The sequence below is a fragment of the Equus quagga genome, chromosome 4 (genome assembly GCF_021613505.1).
Source record: "Equus quagga isolate Etosha38 chromosome 4, UCLA_HA_Equagga_1.0, whole genome shotgun sequence".
Classification (NCBI taxonomy): domain Eukaryota; kingdom Metazoa; phylum Chordata; class Mammalia; order Perissodactyla; family Equidae; genus Equus; species Equus quagga.
The window spans coordinates 122463382-122480366 of NC_060270.1; the positions used below are offsets into that span (position 1 = coordinate 122463382).

The 16985-nt window shown below is 35.3% G+C and overlaps 1 protein-coding gene across 1 annotated transcript in view; it reads left to right on the forward strand.

The window, feature by feature from the left end:
* ZNF804A (zinc finger protein 804A) overlaps positions 1-8301 on the forward strand; it is a 278213-nt gene extending 269912 nt beyond the window's left edge. Inside the window, exons 3-4 of the mRNA XM_046658153.1 lie at positions 2839-2969; positions 5061-8301. Of these exons, the coding sequence (XP_046514109.1) occupies positions 2839-2969; positions 5061-8301 (3372 nt within the window). The remainder of the gene's footprint in view (positions 1-2838; positions 2970-5060) is intronic.
* The last annotated feature ends 8684 nt before the right edge of the window (positions 8302-16985 follow it).

The following is a 16985-nucleotide window of genomic DNA, read 5'->3' on the forward strand; positions in this document are numbered from 1 at the left end:
TTTATCACTAGATTTCTTTTGAGTGATTCTCAATAAATTGTTTAGGAAGCTTTTGAAATAGCATTGATATTTCCCTAAGCCTCACAGGTCTTATCTTGTATATTTATTTGTGTGGAACTTAAGTTTTCTTTCCATTTGGCATTCTCGGAAAAAAGTTGATTTGGTTTATATTATTTATCTTTCAAAATTATTCTACTAGAAATAAAATATGAAAAGGGCTTTATTTTTGCTGCATAAAAATACAAGAAACGATATTAAGACACATGAATTCTAGCCACAAACTAACCAAAGTATTTGGCCATGCCTATAAGCTCAACAGCTGAATAGTCCCTAAGTATTATCATTTACCTTGATATCAGGAAGTCTGTCACTGAGATAAGAGAATTAGTTGCACATAGAGTGAGATTGAGATCCGTAGGAACAATTGATTGTAGCTTGGTACTTCTTGACAACCTCTAGAAGACTAAAACAATATTTACATTCTAAATATACACAGTTCTCTAAATCAGCATTTAGGGCTGATTTCAGTAGTGTCTATCATTCAGTTACATCACAGACAACACACAGCAGTACTGTCATTTGATAATTGACAGACTCCTTGATATTTAACTACTATGTCAATGGAAACGGATTAATTCAAATCATAATGGTTAATTTGAAACAGTAAATAGTGAAAGTTTTGGCATTTCATATAATTGAAATTGTTTTGTAATATGATAGACAGGATCTCCCATGATTTGATTGGACCCTATAATTCATCAATTTTCCTCATTTCTGCATATACACTCTGCTGTAGCCATTACATGCATTTTTTTTTGTTTTTTTTATAATGTACACTCTTCTATTTCCGTGTTTATACAAAGTTATTTATTTTCCCTGAAATATCCTCCCACCCTCAACATCCAACCCTTCTTCTTCAGGCTAATTCTTCTTGTATCCTTCAGGACCCAGACCAGATACCACTTTCCCAGGTGGCCTTCCTTGTGAATTTTTGGGCACCCCTCTTTGGTCCTAATATGGCACAATAAGAGTACCTCAACCAATGATTGCCATTATCGATTTCAGTGTGTGTTCTCTCCCTATTGCTGCGAAATGCATGTAAACACACAGTCACACACACTTGCCTACACATACAGTCACAGATACACAGATACACACCAGACAAAAATAAAAACATTCTCTTTAATCTTTTAAAAAAACTCAGCCATTTAACAGCATGCCTGTTGCTAATGCTCAATAATTGTCTGTTGAATGAGTCTTGATATTGCTTCAAGATTTTAAGAAATAGAGATGACCAAAATAATAGATATCTAACATTTAGAAGTAAAACTTTATTTACCTATTATATTCTAATCCTAGATATACTTTTAAAAATAAATAAATTATTTAATGCATATTATAAAATTGTAACCACTTTTAATAGTCATATCAGAGTAATGATATTAAAATTTTACTTTCTATGAAATATTTGTACAGTTTAGATATTTATGATATGGTCTACTTTTTATCTAAATTTAATTCTTTAATAAACTCCTTTTTCACAAATCTGCCAGGGCAAATGAGCACTCTCAAAATATCTTTGTATTATTTTAAAATAATTATTCTAGAATAATCTCATGTATATATTACACACAGATACACCCACACATCTTATATAAATCCCATCAATTAAAATATTAGGAATTATTTGAAGCTTAAGCTATGGTACTATGTAGGTGAAATTAAGCAGATACAATCCAGGATCACCACGTGTCTAATATTATTTCATCAGACTTTTTGCAAGATAGAAGGAACATTTCTAAATCACAATGCATAAGTGATTTATGCATAAATCAATAGATATTGGCTAAGCAGACGTTTTACATACTGGGTGTTGTTCTGAGCCCTTGGCATGCATCAGTGTATATTTGTAAGATACTCATTACGACTTTGCTCAATCACTTCATAAAAATGTGATTAGTATATGTTTTATTCTCATAGAGTGCTACACTAAGACTCTGACATATCACAACTGCATAACAACATGGGCTTTCATGAGAATAAAATGAAGTTTTAATCATTTTTAATAACTGTGGCTCTGTGAAAGTCTATAGCGAAAATATTTGGGGCATGAGACCACTTCGGTTTCTCTTAAATCATGTCACATTCATGGCTATTTATCAATTCTATCCAAGTTGGTGTGTTCTGTTTCTGGCCTTCAAGCCAGAAAAGGAGCTTTTTCAGTACAGGTGAAAAATATGCGCAATGTAAAAAGAATTTTCAGAAAAACACTATTAATTTTCTTCCCAGATACTGAATTATTTGGGAAACACACCTGATATTTGAGGGGAGGGATTGTTTTAAATCATGTAAGTTGGAAATCATTTGCTTTATGGATTAACATAAGACGTTTATTCATCTTCGAAAATATGAGAAGGACCAGATACCTTTCTAATATAGACATATAAAATATGATGGAATTTATTATGTATAACTGAAACACAAAAGCTAATTGCATTTGTTTGAAAATTAGGGGTTTATAAGACTCCAATGCTTCACCTGAATTAGGCAGAGAACCTTTGCAGGAAACAATCATTAAACAGAAATGAAAGTTTTCAATTCCAATTCACCTAAGGCATAGGTATATCTTTTCATATAATGTAATAATATGCTTTGGCATTTTCATAAGCCAAAAGTGCAAGAAAATGCTTTTGTCAGAAGTGGATTATCACAAATGTTGTATTTTCCTTAGATGAGGTTGAAGAGGATGTATTCTGAAATTCCAACAATATCAACAATAGTAACTTTCAAATTGCCATACAGTCAAATACTATTAATCATTTCCATATTTTTTAATAGAGGCTCAAAGAACTGAAACAAAGGGAATTTGCTCGAAATGTAGCATCTAAATCCAGGAAAGATGAAAGAAAACAGGAAAAGGCCCTCCAACGCCTGCACAAGCTGGCCGAGCTAAGAAAGGAAACTGTATGGTGAGTGGCCAATGAAATGTTAAGTTTTCTTAAAATATAATGACCCTAAAACAAAAAGGGATGTAGAAATCAAGGGTACAGATTTATTTATTTCTGTACCCAGAATAAGACACTCACATTGTCATGGCTTTCTGTGGGTTGTAAACAGTGATTTGAATTTGAATTTTATGCAAACACCTGTTTAATGCACATTTCAATAAAAAGCCAAAATTACTATAATTTTAGTTTGTAAAGAAGTAAATTTCATATTATTCTACTGTTTATGCTATCTTAGTGGAAAATTATTCTATTTCTTGGTGGAAATTCAAAATATTTGATTGAAGAAGAGACCAAAGCACTATCTTATGACCTTTGATATGAAGGAGTTTTAAGAGGAACTTATTTTTTCAATTGAAAATTTGGAAACTTTTGTTTAAAATTCTCTTTGCAATTATAAAAATAATAAAGGTCAAGAAGAACTTGTGCATTTCAGAGGCAGGTCAAAGTTAATTTTGCTGTAAATAACAAAAACTGGACTGCTAGAAGTTCACAGCTCTTATACTTTGTCCTGCTTCTAACAGAGCAGCTATAGTGTCACAATTCAGAACTTACAATTTAGGCCAGGGCTACATTATGAAAAGAAGACCGCTTTTTAGAGTGTCCTTCCTCATGCACTCCGATTAAATAGGATTCTCTTATTATTGTCTAAAACAAAGCTATGTTATACCAAATCTATTTGGTACCAATACTGTTAGGGAATATTGATATATCAAAAGATTGTTTGGGATATCAAATTTAGAAAAAATCAAAATCAATTTAAATGTAGCTGGAATCCTATAGGATTAAAATCAAACATAACTGCTGTTCAATTACACCAACCAGAAGTTTTTACTCTGTTTGATAATAAATGATAAATTATACAAGCGTAAGTTTATGTTATGGAGAATCATAGGACCTATGTAATTGAATATGCTATAAGTGGCATTTGCAAATGTAAATTCTAATATATTAAAAGAACTAGAGTTAATAATAAGTTATGTACAAAAAAAAAGCAACACTTCTTATCTAAATTATTTTCCTAAGTATACAGTATATATTTCACATTATACATGCACACACACGCACATACACAATTTTCCCATTAAGTGGGTGCCTCTAAAGATATGCAGACTAGGAGTGTTGTTTCTTACTATCAAACAAGGCAATGAAACAGTCCATCGTATTAGAGATTAAAGGAAATATTCAATTTAAAAAATTGGGGGCCATTTATGACTTCTAAGCAACTAACATTTGAGAGTAGCATGGGAAGTTTTGCACAGCTTGATTCTGTTAGGGTAAAGACGATGTTTAGGTAGCTCCTTGTTTATGTGCTGAACAGTTTAGTTCTTGTAGTCAGAACTCACTATATACGATATACTGTAATGCCAAATAAATAGAAATTACATCTTAAGTCAACAGTCTTCTATCTTGCATCTACTGTATATTATTATATAATTGATAACTTCAGGGTAATTTTTAAATATTAAGAATAGCAATTCCAAAAGACTCAAAGCTCTCATTGAGCTATTATTGTCTTTTAGTCATTTTTGCATTACACCATACCACCTGGCCTGTGGTAAACTCTCAGTGGAGGTTGGTTGAAGTGAATTGTTGAACTGAATCCCTAGCCCTTCTAAAGTCATGAGTGAGGGTTTTTTCTTAATTTCCTTCATATTCTCCACACAGTATCAATTATGATAAGTATTGGTGAATTAAAAGTAATTTCATTTTAGAGAATTCTACAACACTCCAAAATGTCACTGAAGAGGCCATAAGGGTAAAAAATCTTGGTCAGAATGCATTGGTTAGGAGCGTAGGAATGTCCTTGACATTGTTGTTGATAGCTATAAAAGTAACCTCAAGACAGCATCTCCAAGTTATCCCCCCAAATAACCAATAACTAAATGAAATTGTGGCACTATGGAAGGTAGTTGTACCAAATGAAAGTAATTCTCTTATAAAGATTTACAAATTTGAAAAAAAAATCTTATAATGACATTTCTAAGGTGTTAAGTGTTTGAATATTTTTCTCAAAATGCCCTATCTAATACACACTTTTGATTTTTTGTGTAGTGCTCCTGGAAGTGGCCCCATGTTCAAGTCAACAACTGTTACTGTGCGAGAAAATTGTAATGAAATTTCCCGAAGAGTTGTTGTGGATTCAGTTAATAACCAGGAAGATTTCAAATATACTCTGATTCACAGTGAAGAGAGTGCTAAAGATGTTACCACTGTTACTACAGACCCAGAAAGCGCAGGTAATTATACAGCAAAAAATAACCAACGTGGAGATCAAGCCCAGGGACTTCACAGACACAAAATTGGCTTTTCTTTTGCATTTCCAAAGAAAGCATCTGTGAAGCTGGAGTCCTCAGCTGCAGCCTTCTCTGAATACAATGATGATGCCTCTGTGGAAAAAGGATTTAGCAGAAAAAGTAGATTTGTCCCCGGTGCTTGTCATCTTCAACTATCTTCACCAACAGATGTGCTTTTGGGTTCCGAGGAGAAAGCTAACTCTTTTCATATACCAGAGGGAATGTGTACTGACAAAGAAACTGCTCAAACTCAAGAGATGAAAGAAGTTTCTAGTGAACAAGATGCATTATTATTACCTTCATTTTACCAGTTTCAGCTTCCTTTATCTTCTGATGCAGACAGTTGCCAAAATTCAGTCCCATTGGCAGACCAAATATTACAGGAAGATGTTATTATTAATGAAGACATATCTATGAGTGATAATAGTTCTGAGTTGTTAGGAAATAAATCCACAGTTCTTGACATGGCTAATGATTGCATATCTTTGCAAGCTACAACTGAGGAAAATGTTAAGGACAATGATGTATCCGTAATTGAAGTTGAAAATAAAAATCATGGCCCTGAGATGTTGGCCCCTTCTAATTCTGAAGAAGATAACAGAAGCTTACATAAAAAAACAGATCCATATAAAAGACCAAGTGAGCCATTTGTACCAGTTCTTAACAAAGACAGATCCACAGTTCTCCAGTGGCCGTCAGAAATGCTGACTTACACAACTACTCAACCATCAATCTCCTATAGCTGTAATCCTCTCTGTTTTGACTTCAAGTCCACTAAATTAAACAACAATCTAGATAAAAATAAACTGCCCTTAAATGATCTTTATTCCCAGCAGAATGGAGAAGACATTTGCAAGAGACCAGTCTTAGATTGCAAGGACACATCTACTGCAGGACTCACTGATTATGAAATTGGAGGTCGCAGAAATGAATACACCCAAGTCACTCCTCTTTTAGCTGATGATAATACTCTCTCCAATACTTGTGATTCTGGAAAAAATGAGAATACAGATCAGAGGTATAAAAATATTTCCTGTAGGATCAGAAAAACAAAAAAATATAATCTTACTAAAAATCAAATAAAACAGGATACTGTAGATGAGAAATACAACAAAATGAGGTTAAAAGATACTCATGAACACTGGTTCCATAAAAGTAGAAGAAAGAAAAAAAGAAGGAGGTTATGTCAACATCATAGTGGGGAGAAAACCAAAGAATCAGAAACTCACTTCAAAATGGAAATGGAAAATAGTTACACTGATACAACTAGGAAAAATCTACTGGAAACAATTACTGAAAAGGAGTATTTAGCTGCAGAGCAATTATGGGACTCATATCAACTCCCTGATAAAAGGGCCAAATCAGCATCTACAAACTTAAGTGCAAATGAAGAAATATGTAAAACCTGGAGCAGTGAATACAATAACGATGATGCTGTCAGTTCTAAAACCCACTGTAAAAAGAACTCAATTGTTTTAAATGGAAAATCCAATCCAACAATGATACATCCTGGGAAACACAATTTGACATATTCCAGAACTTACTGTAATTGGAAAGCCAAAATGTCCAGCTGTAGTCAGGATCACAGATGCCTGGTTCTCCCAAATGACATGAAATGCCTGAGTCAGAATCAGGCTGTTAAAAGAGGTTATAATTCTCTTATTAATGAATCAGAAAGATCCCATCGAAAACGTAGACAATATTCACATTCTTGTTCTTCAGATGAAAGTTTAAATCGACAGAATTATTTACCAGAAGAATTTTTGAGGCCACCACGTGCTTCTGCTCCCTGTAAGCCTAAAAGGAAAAGGAGGAGAAAAAGAAGCAGATTCCACACCGGATTTGAAGCTTTGGAACTGAAAGAGAATACAGATTATCCCATGAAAGGCAATTCTTCCTTACATTACCAGGGTGAGTTAATAAGTGAAGATAAAAAAGAGGAAATTAAACCACAAGAAATTGCAAATGTCGAAAGAAACTTGGAACAAACAGACCGAGTAGAAAATAAACTGCACCCTAGCAGTCCCCTTCCTTCTGAAATCAGTGGAGAAACTGAGCCCTTAGTGATGGATACCACTCCTGGTGAATTGCCAGAGATTTCCAACGAGCCCACGACATCTGTCTATGTAGCCAGTGCCCCAACAAAAGAAGAAATTAATAATACCTTGCTTAAACACAAAGAAGGAAGTGAGAATAGAGATGTTAATGAAAAGCAAATTCCTTACAAGGTGCCTAATATTGAAAGAAACTCTAGACAGTCCCGACCTAAATCATACCTTTGCCATTATGAACTGGCCGAAGTCCCTCCACAAGGAAAGATGAATGAGGCATCAACTGAGTGGCTGCGTTTTAATTCAGGAATCCTTAACGCACAACCACCACTACCATTCAAAGAAGCACATGTCAGTGGTCATACCTTTGTAACAACAGAGCAAATCCTGGCTCCATTAGCTTTACCAGAACAAGCATTATTGATCCCGATAGAAAACCATGACAAATTCAAAAATCTACCATGTGAGGTCTACCAGCACATCATCCCCGCGAATATGCTGGCCAACAAGGTCAAATTTACTTTTCCTCCAGCTGCCCTCCCGCCCCCTAGCACACCTCTGCAGCCTCTGCCTTTGCAGCAGCCCTTATGTTCTACCTCTGTAACCACTATCCACCACACTGTTTTGCAGCAGCATGCGGCAGCCGCTGCAGCCGCAGCGGCAGCGGCAGCCGCAGGAACATTTAAAGTGCTTCAACCACACCAACAGTTTCTTTCCCAAGTCCCAGCTCTCACCAGAACATCGTTACCTCAGATCTCAGTAGGACCAGTAGGACCAAGGCTTTGTCCTGGGAACCAGCCAACTTTTGTTGCTCCTCCTCAGATGCCAGTCATCCCAGCTTCAGTCCTTCATCCTGGCCATCTGGCTTTCCCGCCTTTACCCCATGCACTTTTCCCTTCTCTGCTTTCCCCACACCCTACTGTCATCCCACTGCAGCCCCTCTTCTGACCATCACCATCAAAGGGAAAGAAAACATTCATCTGAAAACTATTGCTATATGCATATATGCTCATCTAAGTGGATAATTGCCTATTTAAATGGTGGAAATAAACTAGCCAAAATAGGGCCTCATTGGTATGAAATCATTTACTGTAAGTGTAATGATGCAAATAAATTCTTAAGTTTCTGATATATAATATTATTAAGGCACTGAATAGTTTGAAAATCAATACAATATATGCTGTATATTAAACTGATGTCTTAAGAGTATGTATAATGTACATAAAATATATTTATAGTATTATAATTTCTGTTGTAAAGTATGCTTTGGTTTTTTTTAATCTTTGTGTATTTGCACCTATTTAATGTTTAGACAAAGCTGATGGCACTATGTTTTGTACCATGTTCCTTGAAACTGTAAATTCAGTGAAAAATATCTCTTGCAATAAATTTTTGTTAAATATTTATGTAAATCAAACTTTTGTTTTTAGTTGGTTTTCAATGTTTTAGGAATGTATAGTAACAATAAGATTTGGATTTGCAGCATATTTTTTCTTCTATCCATTGGCATCTCTGAACCTCAGAGGCCCAGCGAAATATCTTTGGAGCTCTATCAATACTTAAATTATGGTATCTTCTTTCAGAATAAGTATAACACGTCCATTTGTTTTTCTGTTCGTTTTAATGTTGTTTGTATTCAGAGTTTACTATTTTTCCTGAACAATTGGTTCTCTAGACAATAAACCATGGAAATTCCTGTTAAAGTAATGGTAGTATTTGGTGGGGAAATAACTCAAAAATATGCAAAGTACATAGTATTCTTCCAGGAACTGTAAAACAGTACTAGTAGACAAGAAATAGCAAATAACCAATATAAGTTCTTATGACATTTTTGTGTGTTAAAATTCTCAAATTTATGATGTTTGTTTTCAATTTTTGAAGGAAATACACATATATATGAATGTTGGCATGGATTAAAGAATAGGTTTAATTAATAAATCAGTATCCATCATATTACATCTTGGGGAAAATGACATAAACATAATCTGTATCTGGATATGCTCTTAATTGAGAATCTGGAAGTGGGAAGGAGAATAAATAAATAGCTCTTCCTTCTGCAAATCTTTCTAATAGTCATGTTTGTATCATATTTCTAAATCACCCAGGTACAGTTAGAAAGTCTTCATCACCCTTCCAGATTCTGCTGTATTTTTAATGACCTCTACAATATTTTCACTCAAGTGCTTCTGCGTGTACTGAAGAATATAGCTATGCAGTAGAAAGCTAGGGAGCATCACACTTTTCCAATGAGAGTTTTCCAATATGTGCCTGCCCCAGTCCATGCCAGTTGGTAAGAGAAAGTCTACATGTCTGATAATAGAGGTTTCACCTCCCCAAGTGCGAATGATAAAGGATTATGGCAGCCTGGCGCTAATCCTGGCATCAAGGAGCCAGCCAAGTTCTTCTAAAGGGAGAGCAGCATTTAGGTGATGCTGTACTAAGGAAATGCTATTTCATATATCCACCCATAGGAACTGAGTTACCCTAAATAATACTGAGCATAAACATATGTTTCTATATCAAAATAATCTATATTGAATTCTATTTTAATTAGATTATGATTAATTAGATTTATGATTGATGATAAGAAGATAAAATTATAAGAGAAGCAATTTCATTTCAAATTCTCTAAGATAACATGTTTTCCAAAAATGGGTACTAAAATTGGAACACATGATTTTTCCTCAAGCAAAATATTTGAAACTATCTTTGAAGACACATAGATGGATATATCTACTGGGGAATGCTGACCCAGTTTGTGTTTAATCTGTCAGAGCAGGATTATTGCTTCTGCTGTTTAAAATCAAACCAAATGTTTGACTTTAAAATATCCAGATTTTCCTTCTTCTTTGGTCATCTTCAGAGTATCATTCCTCTTGTTCACCTCTTACCTCTTGTTCTTATTCTTTCATTCCTTTTCCCCTGATATTTTCCTTCTTAATTTCATTGTAGACATCAATTGTGTGAAATGTGTCTCCTCCTCTTCTTTCTCTGTGTTAGCATTTCTTTTCTTTTTTTCAATTCTATTGCTCTCTTACATTTATTTTTGTTGAATGATATGGTTAGGCACACTTACCTTTTTAGTTGTAACAGAATACACCTGATTGCTAGATATATGCTAGAAGTTTCTGGAAAATTTGAGGGGGGAAATTCTCAATTAAGACTAATCGAAACTCAACTTTTAATTGATTTGTTTTGATAGATACCAGTGGCTGGAAAAGAAATGAATGTTAGTTAAACACATCAAAGCCATTCTGATTATACAATTCATCTAGATATTTGATGTCTTTGATAAGATATTGCCTACATAGTCTGGGTATCCATTATATGTTGTAGACATAAAATGAATGTGTGGTGAGACACTTGTTCATCTGTTCTGATAGATGATAATACCATGATAATACCAACCCAGAATCAAGGGAAAGAGGTTGATGGGCTAAAGATCAACAATGAGCAGAGCAATTAGACAGGAAACTCAGGGTAGACCCATCAGGCAGTGGGGCTGTCAGAGGAACACCAGTCAAGCTCATATTAATGGCAGCAAGAGTCAGGCCAATGTAACAGTCATTCTCTGGAAGTATGTTTGGGCACTGGCTGATGGCTCATCCGTAAATCCTAGAGCTGAAATCCCAGTCCTATCCAGGTGTAAATTATTGTACATCCTATATAATTGGGAAATTTAAATGATCCTAACACTATCTCTTACCTATCATCCTTAGTCTGCTAGTTACAGGCATTTCTATAGCATTTGTTATTTTAAAGATGAATGAATTGGAATATAGAATAAAACCTGCACATGGAAAGTAACAAGTAACCGCAACCAAGCAACAAAAGGATTCACATTGGATGCTAGGAAGGAAACTCATCCACAGCTTCAACTAGCATGCAACACCCCCCCCCCCCCATATATACATATACGTATTTCCAAGTTCTTTTATGAGTTGAAGACCTATACCAAACCGTCCTCAGGGCATATCAACCCAATATCTGCCAAGTATTTTGAACTCAAAACTCAAACTCATGATCTTTCTTTATAGGTAACACTGAAATCTGTTCTTTGTCCTGTGTTTCTAAGCTCTGTGAATGTCATTATATATTAAAAAAAAAAAAAATCCTATTATCCAAGTCAGAAGCCAGCGTATTATTCCCACACCAAACCAATCAATGAATGATTTTGGCTCTATTTACTTAATTTTTCCTGCCTGTACATTCTACAAGGTTTTAGCCATAGTAGACCATAAGCTGACTTGCTGACTTGCTATTATAAACTAATGTCTCTTTCCCCAATTTCCCATTTCTACAATTCATCCTCCCCGCTGCTGCCACGGATACATTTTAAATGTAATTTTATTATGACACTCCTCTATTTTAAAAGCTATTATGGATTCTCAATTATTCTCAAGATAGACATCAAAGTCCTCAGCATGTTAGGAAAATCTATGATGACTTAGGGCCAGCCTCCCTCCTCAGGACAATCCACTCCAGCAATCCCCTGGGTTAACCATTCTAATCTACTTAGTTATGATCACCTTTGAGTTTGTGTGATCATGTCTGTTGTCCTGTAATGCCTTCCTCCCTGTGTTTTTGTTGGCTTGGATAACTACTACTGAGTCACAATTCAAATTGAGTGTCAGTCTCTTTTAGCGATTTTTTTCAGAGGTTCCCTCTTTCCCCAGATAAGTTAGCTTGGTGTCCTCTATCCTTACATGGCATGCTGTGCACAGATTTTGTTACAAAGTATTCTCTGTGTTGAATATATTTTCTTGTTTGTCAACTCCGCTAAATTAACAGTTCCTTGCGTCGATGTAGGATGTGACTCATAATAAACAGTAAGAGTTTGTTGAATGAGAGAATAAAATGAGCTGAAAAAATGTAATTAAAATCTATACAGATTATATTACAGAGTTCCAGAACTGTTATCCGTTTTACTCCAAACTGGTCCTAAATCAGTCTAAATAAAGTATAATTTTCCCCTAAAATTAGGACTTCAAAACACCATTTAGCATGAATAATTTCTCTTTAATGGAATTATGAATCATTTAAAATAGAACTCCACAATCTATAGTTGAAGCACAACTTGAACCCTTTCCTTTGCCCAAGGAGGAAGGCACAAGCTTCATTATATCTCTACATATCCATCCATCTCTCTATCTCTCTATCTGTTACCTATCATCTTTCATCTTGCTATTAGTAATTGTCACCAAATATTAATATACGATGTGTCAGACTCTAAACTAGCTCTTGAGGATAAAGAAGTGAATAGAACGCATCCACTACTCAGATATTCAAGTCTAGTATGGAGGGCAAACCTGCAAAATCTTATACTTAGCTATTCAAAATTTGCTATTTCATTATTAGTTAATTAAAATGGATTGAGTTTATATTCATCAATGTTTTTTCCCCACTGTACTCTATTCTCCATTTCTCATTCTTGTTTCTACTTTTTTTCCTTTGCTTATTTGCCTAGCTAAGCCACTGTCCTTGGGAGTGAAAGTTGTCACCACAGATGTTTTCCAAATAACCTGTTTACTTTCTTTCACAAACAAAATTAGACAAAGGCTTAAGGCTTGCTAGATCATCAGCTGAGGCCAAAGGTCCTACTTTAGAGATGGTAGTAAAAAGCTGTGCGATTTGTTCTGAAGTGTTGACCGTGGCTGTTCTAGCCCAGCATCCGCCACCCCTATGGATTGTGTCACCATCCCCCGACTGGGCATGGTCTGCATTGGTACAGAGGAACAGGCTCCTTTTTCTTCACACAAAGGGACCATTGCTCACAAAGCCAAAAACCCCGAACAAGATCCTTCTATTTTTTCACAGGGGCATCTTCTAGACTAGCGCCCACCCTGAACTTTGAACCCTTGAGAACACGAGCTATGGGGTCTACTTGAGCCTGGAAGCTCCTGGTGGAAAAGTGACAGTGTAACAAACTTTTCTTCTCCTTTAATCTCCTAAAATCTTAATGTTAAACCTAATTTTTTTTATTAATTGTATCTTTTTGTGGTAATATTTTGAATGTATTGTTTACACATTTTACTAACATTTTCCTTTTTTAGGATTTTGGTTTCAATGGCTGCATTTTAATTTTTTATAAATTTCTTCCCAACTTTTCTTTATGGAGTATATTTTCTATATCTTTATTATCTTCACACTATCTGGAATATTATATTATATATCTTAGATTTAAAAAAATAGATTTCATTACATTTCAACTGAATTAATCATACTTGTTTAATATTGTTTCCATGTTTTGTTTATATTGATTACCTCTAAGACTATTTTAATTCCCTCGTTGAATATGAATTTCATTTCATTCTTCAATATGTTTACCGGTAATATGGGTGGGAAGCATAGCTTCTTTGGGAAGTGCCCATATATTAAGGAGTTTTGATGACAGGACTTACATTAACCCTTCAGGCTTCTTCAGATAGGTTCTTTTATTCTCTTCAATATTTAATTCCCATAGTATACCCAGAACTGAATTTTCACCATACTCCACAAGAAGTAGGATTCAGTGAACTAGAGGCGAGATTTGAACGTTCATGTATGAAACAATCCATTTCCACTTGCTTCACTGGTTTAGTTCAACAACTGGGCTTCTAACTGGAAAACTCTCTCAATGCATAAGCTCCTTGGTTACCCTACTTAGTTCTCAATCCCCTTTAAACAAGACTACATCTTTGGCTCCCTCCCAGCTCGCATCCTCACTGCCTTGTGTTCTGAAGAACTGACCTGCTGCCTGGTGTTTGCCCTTTTTGTGTTGTCCCAATTGATCTAACCTTTTTTTGTTGCCTAAACTTGCTACTTGGAAAGTATGTCTCGATTCTTGTGGTTGTACTTGTTGGAGCTAACCTTCGTACCTGGTTAATTATGTCAGGCTTGAATGCTTATTGACTTACATTGCACATTATCCCTTTTTAAACAAATTCTCATCATGTTTCTACTTTGAACCTGCCTAGGTGACATTTTAAACTCAGGGAGAGTGAGTTTTTAAAAATCCAACATTTTGGCTGCCTTAATTTTGTAGCCTATATTAAATTGACCACATGCTTTTGCAAACAATTAAGTTTCAAATTAATGCTTTGAGTTTCAACTAAATTGCTTACTTTTTTTGACTTATTTTTTAATCGAAATTATTTTAGAAGTGGCTATTACTTTAACTTACATAAATTGGTAGGGCATTAATCTTCACATTAAAATGATAAGCCTAAAATTGATCATAGGTTTTATTAAATGGCTTCCATCTCTTCAACAGTTGTACTGAAGCAAAAATGATAGAAATATTAATATGTTATACTGATAGGAAAAATCTATATTCTGTCTTGAAATGCAACTATCCTGACCATGACCTTTGCAAAGCCATACTATTTCTTAGGTAGTGGGAACATAATCTAAGATTTTAAGTACATTTTAGACATTAACAGTTTTAATTGTGTTTTCTATATCCAAGGATTGTAAATGTGCTTGCTTGCCTATATGCTTTGCTAATATATAACACGATCTTTTTCAATTGCTAAACAAAGACTTATTTGTCAAATTGAGATCAGAATGCTTCTACAGTATTCATATTATAGAATATTATTCTCTCATACAGATAATCTTTGCCCAAACATGTCACCATGGGAAGGACTCTAGAGTAATACATTTGTATACCAATAAATGTAGCTACAGTTGGAGGTAGCTATTAAAGCTTATTATAGTTATCCTGTCAACTTGTTAGAGTCCTCATCTATGTTAAGAACTGGTTTATGCATTTTGACTGGAATGAGAATTTACTAATGGTAAAGATGTCTAAAAAACTGGCTATGAATACAGAGTTTTAGAAGGACTATCAAAATAAAACTCTCTCTACATGAAAAAATAATACATTATAGTATTTCTATACACAAATCTAAATTGAATCCACCTCTAAACTGTGAGCTCAGAGCTTAGAGAGGGCAAGTGGATTTTTACTCTCATAAATTGTTACTTGGAAGCTTAGAAACTGCTTTATAGTCCTAAATGCTTTCTCCCTTCCCTCCCAGGGACCAGTGCTCATTGTACTGCATGCTATGACTGCCTGGAACTCCTGGACATTGTCCCTTTGACAATGCTTCTCTCTCTCTTTACACTCATGCTCAAGAGGTTGCACGGAGCAGCCCACACTGCTTCTATGTCACACTGTCCCATAATACCTTCTGAGAAGAGCACATGGTAGCTTTCTCAGTTGAAGGTTTGAGACATTTTGAGGGAGTGGTGGGCTTACAAAGTCAGAGTGTCATTGTTAAAATCAGGCACTGATTTTGACTTCCCCTGGTAATGAACTCAGCCATTCACAAGGGGATGACCTTACTGGGCTCACTTGCCCTCGGGTGTGCTGCATCCCTCTCTGTACCTGCAAATCTTCATCCTATTTTGGGAGATTGTTACTGCCATTCCTGCCTCAGCAAATAATGCATTTTCTTAAGTCCAAATCATTCAGTTAGATTAGCACACAGGGAGGGCCCTGGCAGACTGTTCTCTGCTGGTCATCACTCCTAATTCCACAAGAGTCCAGAGCTGCAGGATGACTTTGGTCTCTTCAGATATAGCTTGTGGGACAGATACACCACACACACACACACACACACACACACACACACCTCCCAAGGACTTCCTGATGGTCACTGCCTGGAATTCCTCAGTGTTGTCCCCTTGACAGGGTGCTACTCTCTGTCTCTCTATGGTCACAGTCAAGAGGTGGAATGGAGTATATTCTCAGGTACATATAGTCTAAGACAGAAAAAATAATTCTTCACTGCTTAGAAAATTGTAAGATGCCTTCCATTTCCATGTCATCAATAAATCCCGTGTTTCCTTAGGTCTTCCATGGAAAATGCCATGATAACTATTCTAGTAAATTATTGAATAAATGCTTAACTGAGATTGCTTGTCCTCAGTTTGGATCAGTGACGAGGGGAAGGAATAAACTATTTGTGCCTAATAATATAATTTCAGGCTATGTCTGCACTAGTCTCATCTTTGAGATACTCCTTCAATTTAGTCCCTTGTCCAGACAAACTTGTCTCTTGTGATCATTTATATCTAACATATTCTAGGGCTCTACTAGGCTCTGGAGAGACAGAGATAGAAGTAAAACCTATCAATAATGAGTTTAGAGTAGAAAGGAGGAAATAGATAAATAAATAGGCAATTTTAATAAGATAGGCTATGGAATACAATAAATGTGATAAATGATGTTATGGAAGAGGATATGACACATTAAAGAAACAAAAGAGTTAAAAGGGAAATTTTTGATAGATGTGTCTGAGAGATAAGTAAGGCAAGAGATTTAGGACTTTATGGTTAGAACGACAGTCATTAACAGTTTTTAAACCATGAGATGAATGGCCCTTATCAGAGAAGCAGATTAGAAATATCACTAGGATTACACAAAGGAGAATAAATTAGTGTGTGTGCATTTGTTAGGGAGTGTTGAGGATGCCAGCAGGAGGTTTCAAGCAAGCAAGTAGACATAACGCTGGAGGGAAAATCTGGAAGATAGACAATCTACAGCTATTTAGGAGTTGACTTTACAGGGGAAATTTTGGAAGAGAGAGAGAATCTAAAAATGAAATTTAAGCATCAGGTCTGGGCAGTTAGGTCAATGTGGTCAT